This window comes from Mizuhopecten yessoensis, unplaced genomic scaffold (genome assembly GCF_002113885.1).
Source record: "Mizuhopecten yessoensis strain PY_sf001 unplaced genomic scaffold, ASM211388v2 scaffold11133, whole genome shotgun sequence".
NCBI classification, from domain to species: domain Eukaryota; kingdom Metazoa; phylum Mollusca; class Bivalvia; order Pectinida; family Pectinidae; genus Mizuhopecten; species Mizuhopecten yessoensis.
In genome coordinates, this window is record NW_018408896.1 from 2,878,046 (window position 1) to 2,905,403 (window position 27,358).

General features: G+C 37.2%; 1 protein-coding gene across 1 annotated transcript in view; it reads right to left on the reverse strand.

Annotated features, from left to right (window-relative positions):
• Nucleotides 1-1,162: 1,162 nt before the first annotated feature.
• LOC110466456 (spermine oxidase-like) overlaps nt 1,163-27,358 on the reverse strand; it is a 30,853-nt gene continuing 4,657 nt past the window's right edge. Inside the window, exons 3-5 of the mRNA XM_021522956.1 lie at nt 20,691-20,820; nt 6,219-6,336; nt 1,163-5,841 (exon numbers count right to left, since the gene is read on the reverse strand). Of these exons, the coding sequence (XP_021378631.1) occupies nt 5,716-5,841; nt 6,219-6,336; nt 20,691-20,820 (374 nt within the window). The 3' untranslated portion in view covers nt 1,163-5,715. The remainder of the gene's footprint in view (nt 5,842-6,218; nt 6,337-20,690; nt 20,821-27,358) is intronic.

Consider the following 27,358-nt stretch of genomic DNA (forward strand, 5'->3'; position numbering starts at 1 on the left):
TAACAGCCATAATCATTACAATTTTGGTTCGGTTTGTTTGTGTTTTACATCCTATTAACAGCCATAATCATTACAATTTTGGTTTGGTTTGTTTGTGTTTTACGTCCTATTAACAGCCATAATCATTACAATTTTGGTTCGGTTTGTTTGTGTTTTACATCCTATTAACAGCCATAATCATTACAATTTTGGTTTGGTTTGTTTGTGTTTTACGTCCTATTAACAGCCATAATCATTACAATTTTGGTTTGGTTTGTTTGTGTTTTACATCCTATTAACAGCCATAATCATTACAATTTTGGTTTGGTTTGTTTGTGTTTTACGTCCTATTAACAGCTATGGTCTTTACAATTTTGGATAAAATATAGAACCTTGGTTGTCAACACACTTAATTAAAGTGCAATCTTAGTTGCAAAACACTTAATCATACTGAAACTGTGTTGTCTCTAGGTTACATAGTGGCATTGTTTACCCAAACACTTAACAACAGTGCACATATTGTTAAATTGCAGACTTGGTTGTCACACATTTAGCTACAATGCAACTTTGTTTTCTCTGAATACAAAGCAAAACCCTCAAGTTTGTATTGTTAAGAACTCTGTTGTTCCTTGGTTCCAGTATAACCTGGGTTGTCCTGATACACAAGTACATAGTAGCTGATGTCTTTGGGTTACACAGCAATCTCAGACACCGGGAATACTTCAAACTTATGGTTTTCATTCGTTACTTGCAACATGGGTTGTGAAAGTATAATGCAACTTCGTTGTCTTTCTGGAACATTGAAAAATTGGTTGTCTGTACATTTAAAAACAACGTAACTTTTGTTTCTTGGCCATAGTGCAATAATGGTGGTCAATTCATTTGACTACTAAGACAACTTTGTTGTCGTATGGCAACATAGCATCTTTAGAAGTATTTGTGACCTGTTGCTGCAAAATAATACTATACAAATACAAGAGAGTTGAATGTATTAAATACTCGTTAATCAGTCATCAATCTCTCTATCCAGTCTGCATCTAAGTTTGTGGACACATTTCCCATTTTTATCCAAAAGTGTTAAATTAATTTAGAGAAATCAGTCAGAACCAAACCATTAAAACAAAGGGGACTGGATTTAACAAGGCTTGATTGCACACATGAAATGAAAACAAAGACTATAGAGTTATTTTTTCTGTTTTCAAACATTTTATTCATATTCAGTTGTTGTTGGTCACCATCCCGTCATCACACACTGCACAGTACCACAGGTAGAGTAGCCTCCCCAATTAGGTTAGCTGGAAATGCCATAACTTAAAGGAATGCTGACATATTAACACTGTGTAGTAAAACAAAGGAGAAAAGACTATTACTTCTAGTAGCTTTGCCGGAGGAGGATAACCATTGTGTACAATTTTTATGAGTGAACAGTGTGGCTAAAATGAGGACTAAATGTAACTGCCCTACAATATCATTGACTTGCCATAAATATATGTTTACCAACAAATGGACAGGGCAATGGGTTTACCTCAACAACCACTTAGTCATGCATCAATGTCATGGCTTTCGTATGATTTCCTCTCACTGCTTTCTAATGCAACTAAAATGACTTGTTCCAAATTCTGCTAAAATACACATAAAAAATAAAAACAACAAAAAATAGGCTATAAATGATTATAATGTGAAGTCCCATTTCTAATAAAATGCGATTTATAAAGCACAACTTGTTACTAGTATTGAGCAAATTAAAAGATGTCAACTCATTTCTTTATCATTTGGTTCACAAGTATGATGAATCAAGTATGTTGGGACAGATAATGATCGTTGCCTTTGATCATTGATATCTAGATCTGGCCAAGTTTTTCATGACTTTGATTTGTTGTTTAAAACATCTTCCATCAAAATTTGTGTTAAAGTCACTTCAAGTCCTGAGAACTTAGATATATAAGTTTTTGAGCGATGTCTTGAAGAATTTGGCCCGAAAATCTACACATTATTCATAAATATACTGAAGCAAGTTAACTGCTCTTTGAACATTGGACGGTTTGTGAGTGCTGTTCTGACTCCAATTTCATGAACAAATATCAGATATTAATCTTCTCTTAGGTTTGTTTTGCCATCCTTTAATTTGTTATCAATGTATTAAGCTATAAATCCCAAATATTCATGATTTTAAATTTCACAGCGCAAAATGTCACTTGCATGGTAAAGAAATTCTGATAATTGACCTCACACAGGGACAATATGGATTCTCAATATTGAATGACCAATCACAGAAGTCGTTACATAATCCACTAATTATAGAATGCAAATATGTACTGGAGAGTTGACTTAAGCTGGAGTAAAATATTAGTACTACACTTTTATAATAATTCAAAGAAACTATGAAATATCTAAAACTTAAAAAGAAAAAAAACCCACTCATATTTGTAAGTAAATTTCCTCTAGCATTAGTTCAAAAGTAATGAGATTGTAATTATTAAAACAGTGGTTTCTATATCTTGGCTAAAATGCAAATGTAATAAAGTGGAATACACCAACAGTTGTATTCTGCTATCTCAACCATATTTCTTTTATATGCCAGGGTTGCACCTTTTGTTTTCTTAATTTGAAATTCAAACATGCCAAATTGACTATTTTTTATCATAAATTTCTGGACTCACAAAAAATATTTCAAATCTTTACTAATATTAAAGTAAACATTTGCTAGTCCAATCATATAGACATCTAGAGTAAATGTCATGCATAAATGGCAAACATAATATTGAGAAAATTAAAGACTGATCTAGATATTCCCTTTGATAGAAATTGGAGCCAGCTGTCAGTGAGAAAGGGTGGAGGGAGTGGACAAACGGTAATGGGTGAATAGAAAACAAGGCGATAGAATTCTAACCTCTAACCGCAGCTTGATGACATGGATGAACAACTCAAGTTTCAATGTCTACGATGTCCAACTGATGTCGGTGCATACTGATGTCAGTGCATACTGACAGTTCATACTGATGTCGGTGCATACTGATGTCTGACAGTCCATACTGATGTCAGTGCATACTGATGACAGTCCATACTGATGTCAGTCCAAAATGATGTCGGTGCATACTGATGCCAGTGCATACTGATGTCAACTGACCTATTTTAGCACAGACTTTATGAACAGCGCCAACATTTCTATTACATATCAAGTGCAATGTAAAGGCTGATGTTCTATAATAGATGATAGATAAGTGCACTGAAGTAGGCAGCACTACAATGGTGTTTTGCTACTTTAAGTAAATTCACAGTATCTCATCATCAAGCCGGCAATGAACAGTAAAGCTAACTTAGATATACATAACATGTATATAACTAAGACGCTAAATAACTTTATGCATCATTGAACGAATCATGCTCCTCACCAACGTCACTCATGGACACTATACCAGAACGTCAATGGAAAATAAAATGGTAAATAAAACAGAAATGTTAATCGGAGGTAAATGCCACTATTGAGGTACATGTTACTAGCCTTCATAACCTATTGCCTGCTTAATAAATAGACTTTCAATTGCAGTGGTAAAACAAACACAAGGTAATTCGGATAGTTAAAATCAGTGTCATGTAGTCGTTCAGACGGGTGAAAGTTGTCGTGAATTCTTCAAAGGCCAGTAAAATCACATATCTATAACACATATATTATATGGTGCATATTGGCATCTTATATTTCAAACTGCAAAAAGTATAAATTTTCTGTTTTGGATGGATATTTTAACTTCTTGATTAATTTTAATCATTGTGACATATGAATTTCAACAATCAGATATATTGTACTTGTAAATCAAGAACATGGTATTTTATAAATTTTGTTCACAATGGTGGGAACAATAACTATTGCTTCCTCCTCCATCAAATCATACACTAGTTTATTCACCTCAGTGGCAACATACATGTACAGAATAACGGGCACTAACCTGAACTCGCTTATTTCCTATATCTATATTTCTTTTATTAACAAAATAATCTTCACTTAAATGGTACAATTTTTATTTTTTTGTCAAGGAATGAGACCATGTTATATACATGACACTCTAAGAACGAACCATTTGATGGGGAAGACCATTTCATACCATGTGATGTGATTTTGACCAATCAAAGAGCTCCACTTTAATTTATCAAAGTTGTAATAATTCAGAATCACATCTTTTTTGTAATATTTAAAACTCTGATATAAAGACATATATAAATGAAGAGAGTAGGCACGGAACTGAAGTTGATACAACATAACTATAACACAGCAATGACGACAACATCAGAAGTTGCGAAATACAGACTCTCTACTTCAGACGACAGCCATCGGAAAAACATAGAAACAGGAAAGGACGAAATATGTCCAAACTGTTGATACAAACTGTAACGATTTTCATTAGTGACCACACGTCGTGTCCAACTCCTAAGACTAGATTTTGTAAATAAGACATGTTTGGCCTGAATTGCTATTTAAGCCGTAATCAACGACAACAATTAAAACTGCAATACATTAGGACTGACTATTGTAACAACAAGTATACTATCACACTCCTAACAAATCTCAATCCAAACACCCGTCTCTCTCAAACATACAATCAATAACTTTCAGTGGGTGCATGTGGCAATTATAGAATTCCTGGCCCAGTGCTAGCATTCACTTCTCAAGTTCTTGAATGTATATATATATATATGTATATATTTGTGTAGACAATTGTCTACGCAATTGTGATAATTGTTAATCGCATTTATTGAGTGTCCTGGTTCCTGACCTCAAGGTCACCACAGAGCGGGACCTACAAGTGTAGTGAAGGTCTTATATCAATCCATACTTATTCATTCCAACATCTTCATAAAACTTGTACAGGGGATATACAGGGAAGTTTCACATCCTTCATTCACTTCAATATATAAATCATAACGCTGGCATAGGACACAGTCTCTCATCTACTTTCTCTTCTCCATGTGAATATACAACATGACAATTATCCACTTAATGATATACATGTCTATGTATATATTATATTATATAATACAGGCAGTCCTCATTTTCCAACTTTGAGCTGAACACATGTGTAACTTAAAACAAGCACCCTACTTTATATGTGACAGGTAACAAGCATGTGTTGGAGCACACTGCATAGGATCTTCTGTAATAATACAAACTTTACTTTGGGACCAATACACTGGTCTAGTCTCCTCTGGGGAAACAATAGCATTGTTGCATTATCTGTAACACATCCAAGTAGTTCACTCTACATTTTTGCATTTTTTAATCTAAAGAAACTGTCATATCAGTCTTTCAGGATAGCACTTACAATATTAAATATACATATCCAATATATTCAGCGGCACACAATTGTCTTCATTCACACCAGGAGGAATTCCCATCATATGCTGATGGTCATTCTAGTGTTTGTATTTGTCAGTTGCACAGATAAATGACATCACAGGGTGATTGTCACCTTTCATAAAATAGTCAACACAGGTTTGCGATATAACTGGCAGAATCATCTATTTCGAACAGCAAAGAACAAAGTCACTTTCCAATTTTCAGAGTATGTCATAAAAAATTGTTAAGTGCACAATGAATGGTAATCATTCTCTGTGCATGAAAGTTGAAACTTTCCTCGAGTGTTTTTGGCTTGCCAATGACGCATCGTTCTTAGCTATAGCTAGTTTCCTGTATTTGACAGGTCCCTATGATCCCCGGTAAGAAAACATTATTGTAGTAACTCCTTATGAATGACACATGTTGTACATGTCCAGGAAGCGGGTTGCTTCCCTCTTGCCAGTCTCCAGGGCACCGTGGGTAGTGGAGTAGTATTCTGAGTGAGTAGCTTCTCCCGCGAACAACAGTTGTGGCTGCAACAAAATGAAAACCTCAATGACAAAGCAGAACCAATGACATATCAATGTTGCACATCAGCACATTAATTTGGTGGGAGTCAATAAAGCAACTTATATCTGATGACCCTAATAAATTTTAATATCAATACAGAAGGATCTGATGACCTTAGTCAATTTTAGTATGTGGGGAGACTCTATTCAGGCAAATTGACAATGCTACATTTGCTCTTTCAGTTTTCAAAATTTTAGGGTAGGAAGGTCAACAAGACTTTCTATTTTGCAGAATATTTTGATAATGGTTATATACAGACATCATTTTAGAAGTGTTTGTCAAACAAGCCCAAGAGCCATTGGAAGCTGAGTAGTCAGATATTGAGGTACCAAAGCTTTACCTTGTCAGATGCAGATCCAAATACAGGTTCGGCCAGGAGCTCGGTGTCACTCATGCTGGCTCCTACTTGGATGAAGCTGTAGGATCCCCGTGTGTAACGGTTGTTTCCCCACCTTGTCCTGAAACAAAACACTTCATCTTTCAGTACATTTCTTCCTTTTTGGTGAATTTACATACATGAATCAAACTAGCAACAACAATCTGAAAAGGTACTAGGAGAATGTCTAAGAAAAACTTAATATTGCAGAAAACCCTGATTCACGAAAGAGTGTTAACACTGCATTAAGTGCTATTGTTTGGTTCTAGAACTTTGTTATCAGGGACAGCGATAATGTCACTGAATTAGCTGTGATCAAATCTCACTTGTCAAGTCATAATAGCATCAATTGACTGACATTTCTGTATAGTGGCTAGCCATGCTTTTGCTTTATCATGTCTGCATGACCTCCTTATTATGTTATTTATTTTATAAATGATTGATGAAACTCGTCCAGGTTATTAAGTGAGAATTCAGACCTCATATGAAATGTTATTATATATACATGGTGGTATATTTTCTGCTTGTAGCATTTCAGTGTTCACCTGTACACATGTATATAATGAATAAATGAAAGGGTCTCAGAGACTCAAAAATATTTATAACAAACCATATTATACACAAATGTCCTCATTTCATAAAACAGATTCTACATTTTGCCTTTTTAAGTCTTCTCCACTGCCATAACCCTATTTGCAGCATAAGTAATAATTTCTCAATTTTGTTGTTCTTAAAGGAAGAACCTGGTCGTCAATAAATCTGCCATACCTCAATAGAACAAAAGCCCTGTACTTAAAAATTGCTTCCCCTAAATCAATAGACCTTAAACATGGCAACAGTAAGAGTACTTTATTTGCAGAGTGGCAGTTAAGCCTGGGGGATGGGGACTTATAGGTCCATATATCTGTGTTTGTACTGCTCCTCCCAAGCTGTCCACTGAGTTATTGACCTAAGTGATGATATACTGCTTATGGCAATATGTAAATCAAACTATTTTATCTTCTAAATGCTCTATGCATGGGCAGGTAGCAGTGTTGGCTACATTATAGGAATTGCTCTACAGCTTATGGCGTTTATATGTCCGCCAGGTATGAACTTGTACAGGTTCAGCCCGTTATCATTGTATGGCTATAAAGACAGGGCCATTGAGCTTATCAGTGACACCTATACAGTTCACCACAGTACATGTACACTGTACTAGATCTGTAGTATTTGGGACCTATACTCTATTCATTTAGAAAGAATATAAGCACATTTGACTGCATGTCTGACAGTATAGACTTTAACGCTTGTGTTGAAGAGTTTCTATTACCTGTATACTAGTATATATACCTATTTCTGACAATATATGTTTGTCATTACAGTAATCTATCTGGGGATATGTATTTTTCAACCTATATGATATTAACTCTATATGTAGGTATATCATAGTGTTATTCTGCTCTTTCCAAATATGTTTTGAATTATTTTTTAATACATTGCAAATTTACTATACCTACTATTTACTTTCGTGTTTGCAATGACTGTCAAATTTGGTATAACCAACCTCTTACTGATCATAACCAATTACAATTTCAGTTGAAAATTCAAAATGATAAATCAGCTTCTTAAAGAAGGTGATCAACGGGAAAGACAACTATTGAGAGACAGCATGGTGAGGCATTACATTTATTACTTTCGGCAACTGTATCCGAGTGAATGCTTGAAGGTCAAGTAGATGTCTCAAAACTGCTATCCAGCAGATAGCTTGGATCAGCAGATGGCAGATAGTATGGGTAAAGTGTTAGCAGTACACAGAAATAGCTGCTGGGGAGTTCACATGTACTGATCAGCCAAAACCTATGCTGCAGTTGTCATTATTTAGTCTGCAGAAGCTAGATAAAACCTGTACACAAATCATATACATCCCTTCCACAGGCACAGCTTTCTTATCTGTTATAGAACCTCGGACTATAGTATACAGGGATTACATCTATCAAAATATCCCATGGTTAGTGTCTGGATGTTTCAGGCCACTGCTCACCATAAATACAGGTTGAAACAGACACAGGTACAAGCAGGTAACACTTTTAGTTGTTGCATTGTCATGTTGCATAATTATAACAAAACCAAAGCACAGTATGTGTTCCAGATCACTGATCAATGACTAAATCCTTTGATTTTCCAGCCATGAGAGGGTGAACATATATAAAGATGCAATCAATCTTACATCATGATCTTACCTAACATACACAGACATCTATATATTAAAGGAAAACTATAATCGTGTGTCCCAGGTTCAAATCCAAATTTCTACAAACTTGGCAAAAAGGGAGTTAGATAACAGTAACACTTTGTAGGGTAACAACTGTAGGGTAACAACTGAACACCTGGTGTAGGGTAACAACACCTGGTGTAGGGTAACAACTGAACATCTGGTGTAGGGTAACAACACCTGGTGTAGGGTAACAACTGAACATCTGGTATAGGGTAACAACACCTGGTGTAGGGTAACAACTGAACATCTGGTATAGGGTAACAACACCTGGTGTAGGGTAACAACTGAACATCTGGTATAGGGTAACAACACCTGGTGTAGGGTAACAACTGAACATCTGGTATAGGGTAACAACACCTGGTGTAGGGTAACAACTGAACATCTGGTATAGGGTAACAACACCTGGTGTAGGGTAACAACTGAACATCTGGTATAGGGTAACAACACCTGGTGTAGGGTAACAACTGAACATCTGGTATAGGGTAACAACACCTGGTGTAGGGTAACAACACCTGGTATAGGGTAACAACTTAACCCCTGGTATAGGGTAACAACAGAACACCTGGTGTAGGGTAACAACACCTAGTATAGGGTAACAACTTAACACCTGGTATAGGGTAACAACAGAACACCTATTGTAGGGTAACAACAGAACACCTGGTGTAGGTTAACAACTGAACATCTGTTGTAGGGTAACAACTGAACACCACGTGTAGGGTAACAACACCTGGTATAGGGTAACAACATAACACCTGGTGTAGGGTAACAACTGAACACCTGGTGTAGGGTAACAACACCTGGTATAGGGTAACAACATAACACCTGGTGTAGGGTAACAACTGAACACCTGGTGTAGGGTAACAACACCTGGTATAGGGTAACAACTTAACACCTGGTATAGGATAACAACAGAACACCTGGTATAGGGTAACAACAGAACAACTGTTGTAGGGTAACAACTGTAGGGTAACAACTGAACATCTGGTGTAGGGTAACAACACCTGGTATAGGGTAACAACAGAACACCTGGTATAGGGTAACAACAGAACACCTGTTGTAGGGTAACAACTGTAGGGTAACAACTGAACACCTGTTGTAGGGTAACAACTGAACACCTGTTGTAGGGTAACAACTGAATACCTGTTGTAGGGTAACAACTGAACACCTGTTGTAGGGTAGCAACTGAACACCTGTTTTAGGGTAACAACTGAACACCTGGTGTAGGGTAACAACTGAACACCTAGGATAAGGTAACGACTCAACACTTGGTATAGAGTAGCAACTGATCGAACACTGGGGTAGAGTACCCGTAACAATAAAAAGTCTACAGTGTAAAATCAAGCGGTGCAAATACCCCAGAAATGATAAATTACCTGCAATCTCTATCTGACAAAAAATGTGTGCACAAATTGGCAAGCGATTGTTCCACCATGATCAATACATTCCACACCAGATTAGCATGCCAGTACAATACTCCTGTGAGACATAGTAACTGGCATGTAACATGACCCAGTCATCCACACAATGTGCAAGGCTGGAAAGCCGGCACTGTTTATAATTTGTAGTTTTCCTTCATACTTGTAGGCACCGGTATTTCATCTGCTACTCAAGTCTACTACTTTCAAGTACATAAGATAATCTATTAGACCATGCAGTCCAATTTCCATCCTATTTTTAATCCATCAGTGTACTTATGTTATCATTAAATGTTAATCATATACCTCATTCTACAGATCTGACAGTGAAGACTTGATGGAGAATGTACCCCAGGTCATTGGTAGGGTGGGAAGTGTGTGTACCTATAGTCCCCATTCTAACCAGTCTGTTGTACAGGTTCACCTCTCAACCCTTTCTGTGTACTGTAAGTGCTCGATGAATAATACATGTCTACACAAAGGAAGTGGGACCTTTGATATTGAACCCAATCTGACACCGGTGTATAAACATGCACAGAAAGTGTGAGGATTCTGTCAGATATGAAGTAGAGGAATCTTCTATCATGTCTGAATATTTCGCTAAAAGTGTCCATCACAGCGCAGAGCCATCAATACAGTGATATACAGAACATGAACAGTACATGTATACTGCCTTACATTCTACATATAGTCATATACCTATGTACCTGGTACATGACAAAACAACTAGCATGTGGTAAACATGGTTATTATTTCAAACACCCAAACATGTCACACTGCAATTATAGCTTTATACTGCACCGGGAGTTCTGACTAAATATTGCTAACAAAGCCATGGTAACCATTACTATAGACATGGTTCAATGTCCATAAAGTCTGCTTTTCACTCATTAAACATCGGATGGTGGTGTCTGACATTGACAGGAGAGACCTTGAGAGCAGACATGAAGGTGTACCTTGTCAAAGATGACTGGCTCTGTGGGAGAGCCACTAAGTCATTCTGTTTAAGCAGTTTGACAATGGAAACCTCTCTCACGGAATGTTAACAGGGGAACCTATCTGGTAGAAGTAACCACTTGGCCTGCGTGAACCCCTTTCAGTGTCCTATTGTATTTTTTGTAACACATGCATGCCCACAGACAACAAGTTTCCTAGTGATGCCAGGTCATTGGACACCTGACATGCTTTACAGTGGGAACATACATGGGAAGAGGGAACCTATTGTCTTGTAAAATAGCTAACAGTAGCAATGAACTTCAGTGCAATCTGTATTTACACTTGGCCTGAAGAGGAGTTATTTATAACGGCCTTTTACCCTTGTGATACAGGAATGTTATACATGTATATACACACACAACTTTCAGATAAGTATCAAGTTCACCCATCATTCTAGAACTGGTAAAGCTTTTCTTAATGGATATGTGACACATCTCTTCATCTCTATGGTACAGCCTTCCCCTTTTGGTTTTACCAATCTTCCTATCTATTTTGCCAAAATGAAACACTTTTTTGTTTGTTTTATCATGACAATTCACAGAAGGTTTTTCTCTGAATTATGAATATGATCCATCTGTTTAGTTGTCTTCCCCGATAGATGATATGGCTTTTTGAAGCACAATAAATCGCATTCCAGTATAGATTGTTGGATATGATTTCAGGTTAATTACATTCTATACTGTACTAACTAACCCAACAAAATGTAGCCTTGTACAATGATGAGGCTGGATTGATTTAGTGAGTAAGCCCTCACCTTTGGTCTACACAAATGCATCATTGGGTAATTCGTCATGACTAAGAGCGAATCTCCCACTCATCAGCAGTGAGTGTCCCACACCTGTACCTAGTGACTTACTTAACCCCAGTACTATTGACATATATGTTTACAGGTCTGGCAGTAATCTAGGCCACCCAATCAATAAACCCACAGATAACATGCATTACACTTTCCTGGTGAACAGCAACCCAAACTAAGTCAGAAACCAGGCTTCTGAAGCTATTTATAGACACAAACTTGACCACTGACCCCCAGGGAACAGCGACAAGGTAGTATGGCTACCTAACACTGGGCATTAATGAGCGATTCAAAAATTTCATGAGTGACCCAGACTGTGGTTTGCAGAGAATTACCAAGAGCTAGACAGAGTGGCACACATTCTCCTTTACAGATACTCTAGGCCTAGGAGCTGAATACATCATTATAATGTATTTAGGTCTTCAGCCGCCTGCCAGCCAGCCATGCAGTCTCTATATATGTCGTGGTTGCTGGCAATACTGCCTACATGTAAGCAGGCACATATTGCAGTTGTTGTGTATATTCAGGTATAATGACCTGTGTGGTGGTACTACTGGAGACACAGCTGTGGCTATAAAGTATCTATCTATTGCACCACAGCTATATAACCCCCATCCCCCTTCCCACACACACACTTGGATACTGTTGTTGGTGACAGCAGTAAACAAGTTGTGTTTTTTCACGGTTTAATCTACTGACGTAAACAAACTGTAAACAGGCCTACTAGTGATACACGGTTGCATAACCTACGTCATTTAAACTGTGCTTCGTACTATGATTCTGACATTTGAATATATCCTACACTCTTTAACTATACTGCTCTGTAGGTATCTTATTGATCCGTACATGCCACACTGAACATTCTGAAATGCCTGCGAGGTAGATGTTTCACCATTTAAGTCCTCAATACCTTTTTATCAAAGAACATTCAGAGGTATAAGTGAAGTGATCCCAATATGTCTGTCAATGCGTAGTTACACAACTACGCCCTTTAAGTAAGAAATAATCGTAAACACATCTGATACTTAATGCAGATTGATAACTGAGTTTCAATTTTCATTGATAAATAATGTGACAGCTAGGAAACAAGAGTCCACACTCACTTGACCCCCCCCCCCCCAAGAAATTAAAACTGTAAACACCATGTGGTTTAACTTTAACAGGTGAACAGTTCAGATAAACATGTCATTACAAATTGTTGTTGGTTCCCTCACCATCCTTATGAAATGTCAGATTCTCTATCCCCCCTCCTAAGTACAGAGATTGCCTACATAGAGCTACTACACACACTTAGCAACACTCTATCTAACCCAACTTTTTTCATTTCCCTAAATCAGTAAGTAAGTAGTGTTTCCTTCTTCCTGATCCTAGCACAGCCACACAATCTCCAATGATCCCACAGGACACATTACTGGGTTTCAGTTTCCTGCATACCACCACTTCCTCTGAAACTCAAGCTTTGGAAGAGTGTAATGTTTCCTGTGTATGTGGTTTTGTGGTGACCAAAAATGGGGACACGTATTGTGTTAAACAGTGCTTCTTCCTCTTAGACAGAGAAGAACATATCCCCCTGCTGTAGTACTCTGGCGACACATCATTTAGCCGGACATGGCTAACAATGCTTGACAGCGTTTTCAGCCTTTTGACGTGTGAGGAACCAGTCCCTTCCCCACCTACACTAATCCCCCAGCAGTTTTTCATAGCAGGTAACAGATACATGACGTACGTCCAGTGTGAGAACGTTATACAATCAATAAGATGGCATTACTGAGTTGACAGATGTAGGAGACACTGTTATAAACAGAATTTGATGTTACTTGTGTATACGTATATATAAAAGAATTGTATCATAACCCATGTATGTTTTTATATGTTCTAACTGGAAAATGTCCTGTAAACGGACGAAATATTCAAATAGTCCTGCTCTGTCAATTCCAACATATATAGCGTTTTGAGATTAGTTTTTGCAGACAGTTGATCAATGTCAGCTGATGGTTTGAGTGATCGCTGTATAAAGGTTAGATGTTGAATACATTACAATACAAGTACTAAATGTTACGTGGATAGATGGGAGAAAAACAATACAATAAGGGTGGTCGGGTGGTCGGTGGTCGGGTGGTCGGGTGGTGGTCGGTTGGTCGGGTGGTCGGGTGGTCGGTTGGTCGGTGGTCAGGTGGTCGGGTGGTCGGGTGGTGGTCGGTTGGTCGGGTGGTCGGTGGTCGGGTGGTCGGGTGGTCGGTTGGTCGGGTGGGCGGTGGTCGGGTGGTCGGGTGGTGGTCGGTTGGACGGGTGGTCGGGTGGTCGGTTGGTCGGGTGGACGGTGGTCGGGTGGTCGGGTGGTGGTCAGTTGGTCGGGTGGTCGGTGGTTGGTGGTCGGTTGGTCGGGTGGTCGGGTGGTCGGGTGGTCGGGTGGTCGGTTGGTCGTGTGGACGGTGGTCGGGTGGTCGGGTGGTGGTCGGTTGGACGGGTGGTCGGGTGGTCGGTTGGTCGGGTGGACGGTGGTCGGGTGGTCGGGTGGTGGTCGGTTGGACGGGTGGTCGGGTGGTCGGTTGGTCGGGTGGACGGTGGTCGGGTGGTCGGGTGGTGGTCAGTTGGTCGGGTGGTCGGTGGTTGGTGGTCGGTTGGTCGGGTGGTCGGGTGGTCGGTGGTTGGGTGGTGGTCAGTGGTCGGATGGTCGGGTGGTGGTCGGTTGGTCGGGTGGTAGGTGGTCGGGTGGTTGGGTGGTCGGTTGGTCGGGTGGTCGGGTGGTCGGGTGGTCGGGTGGTCGGTGGTCGGTGGTCGGGTGGCACAGTGGATGGGTCACCAGCCTCTCACCAAGACGACTGGGCTTTGATTCCCTGATCGGCCTCCACAACATATTTGGTCACCTGCCAGACCATATGGGTTTTCTTTGAGTATACTCAGGTTTCATCCCACATTTAAGCCACTTTCTTCCAGGTCAACAAGAGTGTTTTATTAACTTGGAAAAACTTGGGTTATAAACTGTTTCATAACTGTTAGAAAATAATGTTTATATTATGAATAATAACAACGAATACCGCTGAGATTGAGGAGATAAGTGACGAAAATTTGTGTGTGCATGTGAATGTACAAATGTATGTGGTGAGAATTACCACGGACTTAGATCTAATTCCGTGGAATTACTGAAAACATTAACTCGAAAGTAAAACATTTATTCTAAGATTGATGCCCTTGAATAAGTATAGTATGTGTTGAATAATTCACGAGACTCACAATAATTATGTACATGCATGTCATCATACCATGAATAGGGAAGATCTGAGGTGAACGGTCCCTGCATGAAGGCTGCAATTGTTCTTTTGAATGTTTCTAGTAAGCATGTGTGTACATTGTACAGTAAGCTGTAAGGTTGCTGTAATGCAAGTTTAACACTTTTACAATTCTGATTGATGTTTTAGAATTCCTTGTAATTTATTTAATTGAGTTTTCTTCCTGCTTCAAGATTTCAAAATATAGTCAAGTTTAATGTCAAGTTTAAAAATCATCTTGTAGCTATTGGGAACTTTTTGACATGAACTCTGTGAATACATCAAACTGGAAATAATCAATAGTATCACATATGCCAACACAAGTTGGTCCATGTATCTGTAACGCTAACAAAACCTGCAACTATGTAGTCCAGGAAATCTTAAGATTTAAATTTGTTGTGTTATTAATATCAAGAGACAATTAATTACTATATTAAAGTCACGACACTGATCCTCGAAACATTCAAGTAAAATAATATTACGTTCCAGGTCACAACTACAATAAAACAAGCCAGGTATTTGAAAACAAGATTTAAGGGTGAAGTGTTTCATGGTTTATATTATATATGAACCAAGACACCTTTTCTTGTACAATGTATCTTGGTATTTACTCATTGTGAGGGCCACACCGGTACCAATGTCCCCATTATAGCTAGTGTAAACAGACCACATTTCTCTTTCAATAACATCAGAACCTTTGCCTTTCCCCACCTACCTGTATAAATGACAGGTGTGCCAGTCTACCTGGATTGTCACACCGGCTATATATATATGGACACTCATGATCACTCCCTAATAATAGGTAACTCTATATGTCCAAACTATAGATAAGGTTCGTTTCAGTCAAATATTTCAATACCTTAATAAAAATTACATCTCATATTTTTTTTAAAAAGATTATGACTTTTAAATTGTCAATGCATCTTACATGTGTTTTCTTGTAAAGTAATATATAAACAGGTCCATTAGAGTAGAGATTAGGGATGATACCCTATATTGACCACACTGGGTATTACGGTGTAAATTGTTACTCGACACCACTTCACAGCCTTACTCCCTCCCCCACACTACTCCCAGGAAGATTACATTCCTCTGGCTTTCAAACCCTTTCAAATCCCTTGTAAAAGGCAGACAAATTATCTAGTGTGGGCTTCACACAATGTACCCTTCCTTCCTGCAAACATGGCCAGTCACAGGAAGCTGGTAGTTTGAATCACTTTATTACACACCATTAGCCTGTAAGGCTGTGTGCCAGTCAAACATTTGGAAAATTCAAACAAAACCCACCAGTACTCTTTCAACTTTACTTAGCGTGATACAGTATATGTAAATACATTAGCAAGCCCGCTCCTAGGATAACCTACTTGAACTTTGAAGCCACTGAAGACCCTTCCCTTGATCAGTCAGTAAAAACCCACTTCTTCCATAATTAAGAGACAAATTTTCATATTGAGGTCAGACAGGTTTGAAGTTTGAAGCTATTGAATTCTATTGATTTGATAATTAATTTGAACAGTTGATGCATACTTCATGTTTCTTACACGGTTTGAACTTTCTCAATTGATGTCAGAGGTAAAACAGTAAATATTTTCATGTAGGACAAAATATTTAATTTAATATTTTCTATTCACTTATCTATTTCATCAATCATATTTTGATGGCACACTATTAACAAATTTGTAAACTGCTACAAAATCTAATATCTTAAGATTTCCCCTGAATTAAGTTGTGCTTTGGTGGAGATATTTTCTGACAGCTGACTTCAGTTTAAAAAAAAAATTAAAAAAAAATTAACTTAATTTTCCTGAAGGGAAAGCCTTGTTTAATCTTGACAAAAAAATTGTCAGTTTAAATTATTACACCTCTACTTTATTTACTCTATATAAAAGTAATCGGTTAAATCAAATATATCCCCACTTTTGCCTGAGTGTTTTTTAGTCCTGTGTGTTAGTCTGGGAACTAAAACACACCTACACTCGGGTGTTTCCGCCGAGCCAATCCGGCGAAAGGTGGGCGGAGCTTGTTACCGAACTCGGAAGCGACGCGCGAAGTGGGCGGAACTTGCTACCGAACTCGGAAGCATTTGGCTCCATTGCCATCAAAGGGGTAGTTGGGACGTGAAGCTATACAGCTTATGGTTTGCAAATATTTTCTAGTTAAAACTATCTCTCCAGTGTGTATCGGTATAATAAAACGGTTAAAGTATGGGGTTGAGGGATATACCAAGTTTCTGGTGTCCCTTGACCATGCCTATTTCCCTCGGCTTCGCCTCGGGAAATAAACCTGGTCTCGGGACACCATAAACTTGCTATATCCCTCAACCCCATACTTTAACTGTATACTAAGGCATGTCCCTGAAACCAGTGTCTGTAGGTATAACAACGTGTACAGACCAATACTTAAAGTGTTTGTGACAGGATGCATAAACAGTACATGTCTATGCATAGGATCAATGTTTCCAGTAAAATGTGTGAAAGCAGGAAAAGGTCAATCCTATAACCTATCATCACACTATACGATAGTCAGTCTGCATCTATCCTATACTGGTAGTCATATAACTCTATATACCGGACAAACTATCCCATAATCAGTCTACATCTATCCTATACTGGTAGTCACATAACTCTATATACCAGACAAGCTATCCCATAGTCAGTCTACATGTATCCTATACTGGTAGTCACATAACTCTATATACCGGACAAACTATCCCATAGTCAGTCTACATCTATCCTATACTGGTAGTCACATAACTCTATATACCGGACAAACTATCCCATAGTCAGTCTACATCTATCCTATACTGGTAGTCACATAACTCTATATACCGGACAAACTATCCCATAGTCAGTCTACATCTATCCTATACTGGTAGTCACATAACTCTATATACCGGACAAACTATCCCATAGTCAGTCTACATCTATCCTATACTGGTAGTCACATAACTCTATATACCGGACAAACTATCCCATAGTCAGTCTACATCTATCCTATACTGGTAGTCACATAACTCTATATACCGGACAAACTATCCCATAGTCAGTCTACATCTATCCTATAGTGATAGTCACATAACTCTATATACCGGACAAACTATCCCATAGTCAGTCTACATCTATCCTATACTGGTAGTCACATAACTCTATATACCGGACAAACTATCCCATAGTCAGTCTACATCTATCCTATACTGGTAGTCACATAACTCTATATACCGGACAAACTATCCCATAGTCAGTCTACATCTATCCTATACTGGTAGTCACATAACTCTATATACCGGACAAACTATCCCATAGTCAGTCTACATCTATCCTATACTGGTAGTCACATAACTCTATATACCGGACAAACTATCCCATAGTCAGTCTACATCTATCCTATACTGGTAGTCACATAACTCTATATACCGGACAAACTATCCCATAGTCAGTCTACATCTATCCTATACTGGTAGTCACATAACTCTATATACCGGACAAACTATCCCATAGTCAGTCTGCATCTATCCTATACTGGTATTCATATAACTCTATATACCGGACAAACTATCCCATAGTCAGTCTACATCTATCCTATACTGGTAGTCACATAACTCTATATACCGGACAAACTATCCCATAGTCAGTCTACATGTATCCTATACTGGTAGTCACATAACTCTTTATACAGGACAAACTATCCCATAGTCAGTCTACATCTATCCTATACTGGTAGTCACATAACTCTATATCCCAGACAAGCTATCCCATAGTCAGTCTACATCTATCCTACAGGACAGACTATCCCATAATCAGTCTACATCTATCCTACAAGACAAACTATCCCATAATCAGTCTGCATCTATCCTATACTGGTAGCCACATAACTCTTTATACCAGACAAACTATCCCATAGTCAGTCTACATGTATCCTATACTGGTAGTCACATAACTCTTTATACCGGACAAACTATCCCATAGTCAGTCTACATCTATCCTACAGGACAAACTATCCCATAATCAGTCTACATCTATCCTATATTGGTAGTCACATAACTCTATATACAAGAATATCCTTAAACAAACTCAAAAAGTACAACAATATCTGGGATCCTAAGCACAAAATTTGATGGTAGGAACTATTTCAGAGATCCTAATGCACACAATTTGATGACAAAAGTGATTTTTGGAATCCAACAGCACAAAGGTTTGATGGTAGAATTGATTTCTGGGATCCTACAGCACAAAGGTTTGATGGTAGAATTGATTTCTGGGATCCTACAGCACAACGTTTGATGGCAGAAACTTTTACACGACTCTACACATCACTTCATCACTTTTTAAAAGAACTTAACAGAAGTCCAAATATTTATACTAGTAGTGTACATAAATTGTACTTGCATGCATATTCAGATGTGAATATGGACCCACATACTGTTATCATCTGTAATATTTGCCGTTGTATAACATTTATATTATATAACCCACATCCAGATGGCATTCATATACATATATGATATGAATGCCATGACACCATTGTCGACGTCATTAATATGACGTTATAATTATGATTGATACCTGGGCCCACTTGTATAAAACATCTCAACTCTTGAGATTTCCTCAAGTCTAAGATTTCCCAAAGACAATACATTGCTTGAGATTTTCCTTAACTTTGAGATGTTTTATACAGGTGGGCACTGGCACTACCCCCTTGGACTGATGGCTGTTTTATTAATGGTACAAACATATAGGATACTAGTATACATTATTTGTTATTATATGCATGAACATTTCTCGCAATCACATTGGTCGGATCCTTTACACGTGACCAGTCCTCAAAAACTCATGTAGACTGGTTATCCGGTGAATATCGATTTCTAAATATAGCCTGTATGGAAAATCCCCGAAACCTGTCGTAGCGCATGCTCAGTTAGACTGGAACGCGATCTGTCAGACGACATTAGAAGATGGCTGCTGGCGAACGTTTCTCCTCCGTTAGGAAAATTACCAAAACTATTCGAGGATAAAGATGTTGTTAACGTAAAAAAGGCCATTGAACACGCAGTGCATGTCCTCCATGCTTATCTTAAGAAAAAGAATCTAGACGATACCTTCGAAAGCTACAATGATGAACTGTTGTATTCAAACCTGGCTAAATTTTACACGGAGGCTCGCGTACAAAAATCAGAACCTTTAGTTTTGTTTTGTTTTATTTAATTGCTGAAGCATATAATAAAACAGTTATGGGCTTTTGTGCTGGTAAATATGATGTGATATGACCCTGAAAGATTGATATTGACTGAGGCGAAGCCGAGGTCAATATCACTCTTTCAGGTTCATATCACATCATATTCACCAGCACAAAAGTCCATATTTGTATAAAGTTAAGCTGATCAGTGTAATAAAATTTCTTTTAAGACAGATTCCCAAAATGGTAAATTAAAGTAATGAACAGATTTCAGTTGGCAATTCATAGGCAACATGAATGCCAACTAGACAAAAGACAAATCCAATATGAAGCATGCTAAGGATTTGCTTTTGTTCAGTTGGAATTCATATTGCCTATAAAATGCCAACTGAAAGCAGTTAAATGCTTTATAAATACAAAATGTTCATTATTTTTTAGGCCTGATTTTCAGTCTGTATTTTTGTTTTGGGAATTGAAAGGGCAGTGCGTGTATTTGTAGCATACATATATCAAAAGGATTGAGGAAATTACCTGATGACTTTCTTTGGTTGAGGAATGTCTTTTTTCTTGAGGAATTTCTTCAGAAATGAAACTATGTCTTGTCCCACTTGTTCTTCCGTCAGAGATTCCATGTACAGGGCCTCTTTACCGCTTAACCAACCTGAAACAAAACAAGCATTCTAACTATCACACACACAAAAATAAAATCAGCTTCAAGCGAAACAGCTCTTTGTGAATCAATCTCATTATTATTACGATACATTTTGTACCTCAAAGATAATGAGTATGCGTGCACTGAAGGATTTAATACACTTATATGACCAAAACAGTTCCATTGCCTGATCCATCAAACAGAGCAGAAATACTGCCAAGGATGAACAGTTGAGCATTGCCAGGTCAGTACATTGTATACCTGTGGCGGTAGACCGAGGCCCCAGGCCAGGCTACAAACCATATTTAGTGTGAAGATGATGTGATGTGTCTATCTTGGTTTTTAGTAGTCTACTGTCACCAGTAAATATTGTCAACACCACTATAAAGCCAAAGTTTTTTGGATTGCACTTTTTTTAATTTCTGAAAATAATGAACCACTCCTAGTATTGCTTTAGCTCTTATATGCAATGTAAAATATTATAAATCTTCATTTCTTTTCCCCAAAATAAAAAAAAATTGGAAATATGAAAAATTTGACAATTGAAACAAATTGTTACTTAATCTTAAAGAATTTCGTAAGACATTTTCTGGATTAAGGTGAAAAAGTTCTTTTAGATTAGGGCTGAATTGGTTAAAAAAATGCCACTCATGATCAGATAACCGTGTGTGCTTATCTGAACCGAAACCAGGTAACCACCTTTTCTTGTGACAATGAATTACGGCCGCCAATGGCTCTTTATTTTGATAAAAATATGATAATTTGATAACAAAGATAACTCAATACTTATGTCTTGTGAATACAGTTGTACAACGTTGCTAATTCTCAAAATGTACTCAATAGAAAATCAAGTATACTGATCACGAGTGTTTTCAAGGTCTGTCAATCAGTAATCAGGAGCAACATTTCTGCCCGGGAAGTCAATAAATATAATACTGACCTACATTTTGGGATGGTTTTCGGTACGTGGATTTGGATTTGCTAACGGGATAGTTCTTGTAACTGAACTCTGTTACCCTTTCCAGCCCTATTTTAGATCTATGCATACAGTTTCCAAAATAATGTTATACATTCTGTATATATTATCTGTCTATAATGACAGAGTGTCTCTGGAAATACAGCTGATCTGCTGCACTATATAGTCATTACTTCTTTGTCCCCTCACTTTTTTCAAGTCAATCAATATGATTCATCAATTACTTCCTGATCTATTAGATAGGGAGTTCAGTCATGTTTACTCTGTATTCCTTTTAACTTAATTAGCATAAACTTTGAATATATTTCTTCACATATGGACTTAATAAAACAACTCTAAACACATGAGAATGCAGAGGACATACATGTACATATGTATAGGGTCTGTTTATGTGCCAATGAACTGTGGAAAGATCCAGGTCAGAAATAGGCTTATCATAAACTACTGTGTACATGAACTTAAACCAATTATACTGATCATGACCACAAGTTCAACAGTTGAAAGGTTACAGGTTACTGGTGGATTACGCCTGGACATTGGCTTTACACTGGGTAGACATGTATCAATGACTGACCCTTCATGCTCTGTCAAAACTTGAATAATATCAACCCAAATGTTTATGTTGGGAATTGGATGAAATTCAATTTCAACCCGATCAAAAAAGTCTTACACTTTAAATTGATAAATTAATTTCGAGCTTCCGTTCACATCTTGTTTATTACACAACTTCACTTAAATAAACCTGAGTAGTTAGTTAAGGGTTCTCATCGTGGTAACAGTAATTAATAAGGTCATATATGAAAACAGGTGTAGATAGATAGTGGGGCCACTATATGTGGTCATCCCGACAGAAACCTCACCATCTGGACATTGAATCATGATAGTTGATCATGACACCCCATCAAATTATATTAACCTGTCAAAATCTTAACTGGACAGATAAATATCAATTAATTTTCACTATGGTAGATTAAATATAATTACCAAAACTTCTTTATTATTTCTGGCATACATGTAGAATATTTGGGCATTCAGATATATATGCTATTTCCAAAATAGCCTAAGACATGAAACTTAGTCCCCTTGGACTGATGGTTGACATAAGTTTACTGTAGCATCAGTGACCTTGGCATCGACCTTGGGACCTGAAGTTATAAATGAACTTCTGACCTTTAATAGTATAAAAAAAAATTGATTTTTTTTATCAAATACAGTTGTTAGAGTCACTAGAATGAATTGGAATGGGATGGGACTTGATTGGATGGAACCAGACAGAAATATTTAGGGTAGCACTGACTTGATGCACCCCCTCTAAAAAACAAATGAAGGTAGAAAAAAACACTTAATATCTTGTATCAGTAGTATATTTTATATGTCATGTATGGTTGATAGCTCATTAACTTAAATTCGTAATTTATTATAGCTCATTTCAAGAATATATATTCCTTCCATATTTGGGCCAAATACTGAGGCAAAAAGTTTGTTGAAGGGAAACAGTTGCCCATGTTCGATTATGCTCAGATCTGGTAAGAAATGGAGGTCTTTATGATAGATCACTCTTAAAGCTTTATCTAGCTATCATTGTTGGATGCCATCAGTCAGTAATATGGAATATGACTCAAAAATACATTTCGTTGTACTTCATTTTTCAATATTAATCATTAAACGACATTGCCACTACATCACATGCCATGGACTGATTGTTGACGTCATCATTATATTACTAGCTATGACATAATAATTGTTTCGTTGGATACTACGTACTGACCATCCACGGGAGATGGCTGTTCTATTCAATGAACAAGCATACAAAATACATACATTATTTAAACAAATTATATATAAATGCCAAATAACAATAAGTGTAATTGATTTTTTTTATGAATTTGCCTTTGTCCAGTTGGCATTCATATTGCCTATGAATGCCAGCCAACTGAAAGCAGTTCAATGCTTAATTACAATCTAAGCAAGTAAAAGTGCCAGGGTAGACAGTATGGAATCTTAAGAATGCAGCAATTAAAATGTTATAAGTCTGGCATACCTCATAAAACTAGCAGAAAACTTAAGTTAACTCTGATTACAACTGAAACAGATCTCTTTGATTCTCTAAGAAACCAAAGGTATACTGTAGCAACAAAAAGTAATTAAAAGATTAGGAAAGGTTGTTGGTCTTGCTAGTTGTGGTGCAAGTTAAAGAGTGCTCAATTATCAGTGGGAGGTAAACATAACAGCAAACACATGCGTTTGTAAGTAACTTGTAACACATAGCAAACTCATGAAAATTACAATGTACATCAAGGATAACATTTCTCCAAAAACTTAAAGAAATTACTTTAATGTCTTGTACATGTAAATGATTATTTTGCTATGTCATCGCATTAAATTATACAATTTATGACAGAACACAAGTTTTTTCCCCCAATTTCGACAGTCAGCAGCAGATCCGCTGAAAATGAGATAAAGATAAATCTAGAGAGTGAGATTTTCAAAACAGAAACAAGTCAAACAAAACATTCTCTGCATGTTTGTAAACACATTTAAACATCAGATGTAGGAATATATATTTATGTTACATGTATGCACAAACTATAGTGGGTGTATCTGAAGTGCCAAATTATACCTACAAACTGGTATGCCAAGAAATAATGAGGTCGCTTACGTCAACAGGAGATAATCTTACAAATTCCTAGCAAACATATATATAAACATAGCCTAGATTTCTGGAGTAAATGTGAGCATCAACAAAATCACTCACCTACTTCGATAGAGGAATACCCAAGCATGACCCTGTTATCTACAAGTATACATATCGCACCACCCCATGGAGTTAGTCCGACATACTGCAGGTTTATATTTAGCTGCATTTTACTTAAGGAATATATATACCAATTAAAATGGGTGTCACCTTTATTTGCTTGGTTACTTCCTATATTTGTAAGCCTTGAAGTCTGTTTTGGTTTAAAACCTCTGTATCATTCTATTAATTGGTCTTATCCAAGGTAATGAGTCTAGATACATTTTGCTGTGTCAAAAGTATGAGTACAATATGATTCATCCTTATAATTACCACACCTATCTTTTGTTATCAATCATGACTGTACTTGTTATCATGATCAGTAGGCCACAGTTACATAAGCCTCCAAGAACATATAAAGTTGAAATGTTTCAAAGGAGATGCAGTCCATGTTCTGGAAAATGTCAGCATCATGTTGTATATATAGTTCTTTATGAAAATATGTGGCATGACCAAAGCCTATTTCAACTTTAAACTTAACCTCAGCTTTTGACCTTGTCCTTTAATCTAATAATCACAACTTTAGCAGTAGTCTCCAAATAAAATAAAAACTACAATCAAAAGTGTCAAAAAAGACTTGAAACAAAAAAAGTCTAAAAAGAATTATATATGCGCTACTTTGCGGTTACATTCACACACAATTCAAAACAGCTGTAACTGAAAAATGCCTAACTCAACTCCTGTGCTTTCAACTTTCGTCACACTCAAGACAAAAAACCTCACCCGTCAAGGAAATTATCAATCAAAGCTGCCCTAGTATGTCATGAATGAAATTAACAATGTCAAAACAAATGTGAAGTGGACATAAATTATACAACTCTCCTACATACGTAAAAGAACTAATTGTTAGCTAAATCTGGAAAATTCTATGGAACACTTCTACAAACTGAAGTATTTAACAGTACCTGTTACATATATACTGATGTCCACAATTATGATTTGGGTACACAGTACAGACAATGTTGACCTGGAGTTTTAAACCAAACACTAGCTCTCATTAGAGTATACATGTTGTATGTAGATTCTTACACTCTCATTAAGGGATTACTAATCAGTTTTCTGGAATGTAAATGCTTAAAGCCTGGCCATGACCTCACAGTCTACACTTCATTTAGATCAATGTAAGCTTCAATTTATAGAGCTGTACATGATATTAGTGTACACATTAATTATTTTTTATGGAAGATCATACCATATACAGTAATACTGTAGGTACAGGATGAACATGCAGCTTCAAGAATTGAGTAATTTACTGTAAAACTAGCTTGTGAATCACATTCCCTGTTAGCTATAGGTCTACATATAATTATATGACAAACATCTCGTGTCATCTGGTACTGTCGCTTAGGTCTTTCTTTCTGAATGCAAACAAATTACCGACAGTATAGATGTACAAGTACGGAAGTAGACTGTAGAGCTCTATAATTGCTTGAAACAAACAGATAATTCATTTTTTGTTGTACTAGCTAGCTGTTATGATAATGTTATCCGTTTGACAATTTTTACAACTGCAAGTAGTTTTGGGGACTTTTGAAACAGCCACTTTCACAATCAAAACTTGTTTGAATTGTTTCAGTACATATCTAGAGGATATTCTTCATTTCTCAACCAACAAAAAAAATTAATGCCCCGTTTAATGTTGCGGTTTTCTTAAAAAACACATGAACCGACAGTCAAATCTTTTGTCAAAAACATTGAGACAAGGAATGCTGTATAGACATTAGTCAGGTTATAGTGATAACCCATTTGAAAATGTGCATGTCCATTATATAAATTTATTGATCTTTATTTTTCACATAAAACTCTGCTCTGTGATTGGTCATTTTTTTGTTGTGTTATTTGTCTCAGTAGGAAAATATCAATTTTTTATTAATCAAACACCACATATTTTACCTGGAAAAATGTAGTCTTTGAGATTTTTATTTAACACTTATTCATATCTGCACTGCCATGATGACAGAAGATGGCTGACACAATCCATTTTCTTGGCCTGGTTTCTGTGTGCCACTTAAGGGCCATCTGCAGGTGTCCCAATGCAAATGCACATCAACCACCTGGATGCATCCAAGGAACTGACCTGATTGAATTTGCGAAGATCAAAAATATGCATGTGGAGCAATGTTGGTAGCTACATCCCATTCATGTGGGTGGTACACTGAGGCCATTGCATGAAACACTGATCCAGAGCTCAACGATGTGAATTCTAGTTGCTACCATGGAGCAGCTGGAAGTAGTAAAGTCGTTATTTTTGGACTTGACTTTTTAATGTCCTGATTAAGGTATATGATAAAGCAGCATGTGCATAAAATCTCGAGCTCGAGATGATGCACGGCAGCATGTAGGCCAAAGTACATATATGCAATTATTACTTATTTAGATTTTAGCTAGCTTCTATGGATTTGGTAATCATCCATTTCCTGAAACATCTCTGGAAAGTGTTGGACTGTTGGTGTATGCATATGGTGGCCATGGTGGCAGTTTTGGCAGACAAACAATCGGTAGGAAATGAACGTACACATGTTCTTGAAACTCAGGTTAGAATTTTATCATTCAATCAATTTTCTCATCATATAAATTTTATGGTGTAACATGGTTTTTGTCAGAATATTTGGCTTGGCAATCCTTCCCAAGTCAAAATGTTAACCATCAGAAGAATTCTTCATGGTTTAACAGAAACGTAAAATAGAAATATTCAACAAATTAGTCAACTTTTAGTATAGCCATAGGATTGGTCCTGTGATATAAGGTGTTTCAACTGTCATAATTAAATGTACATG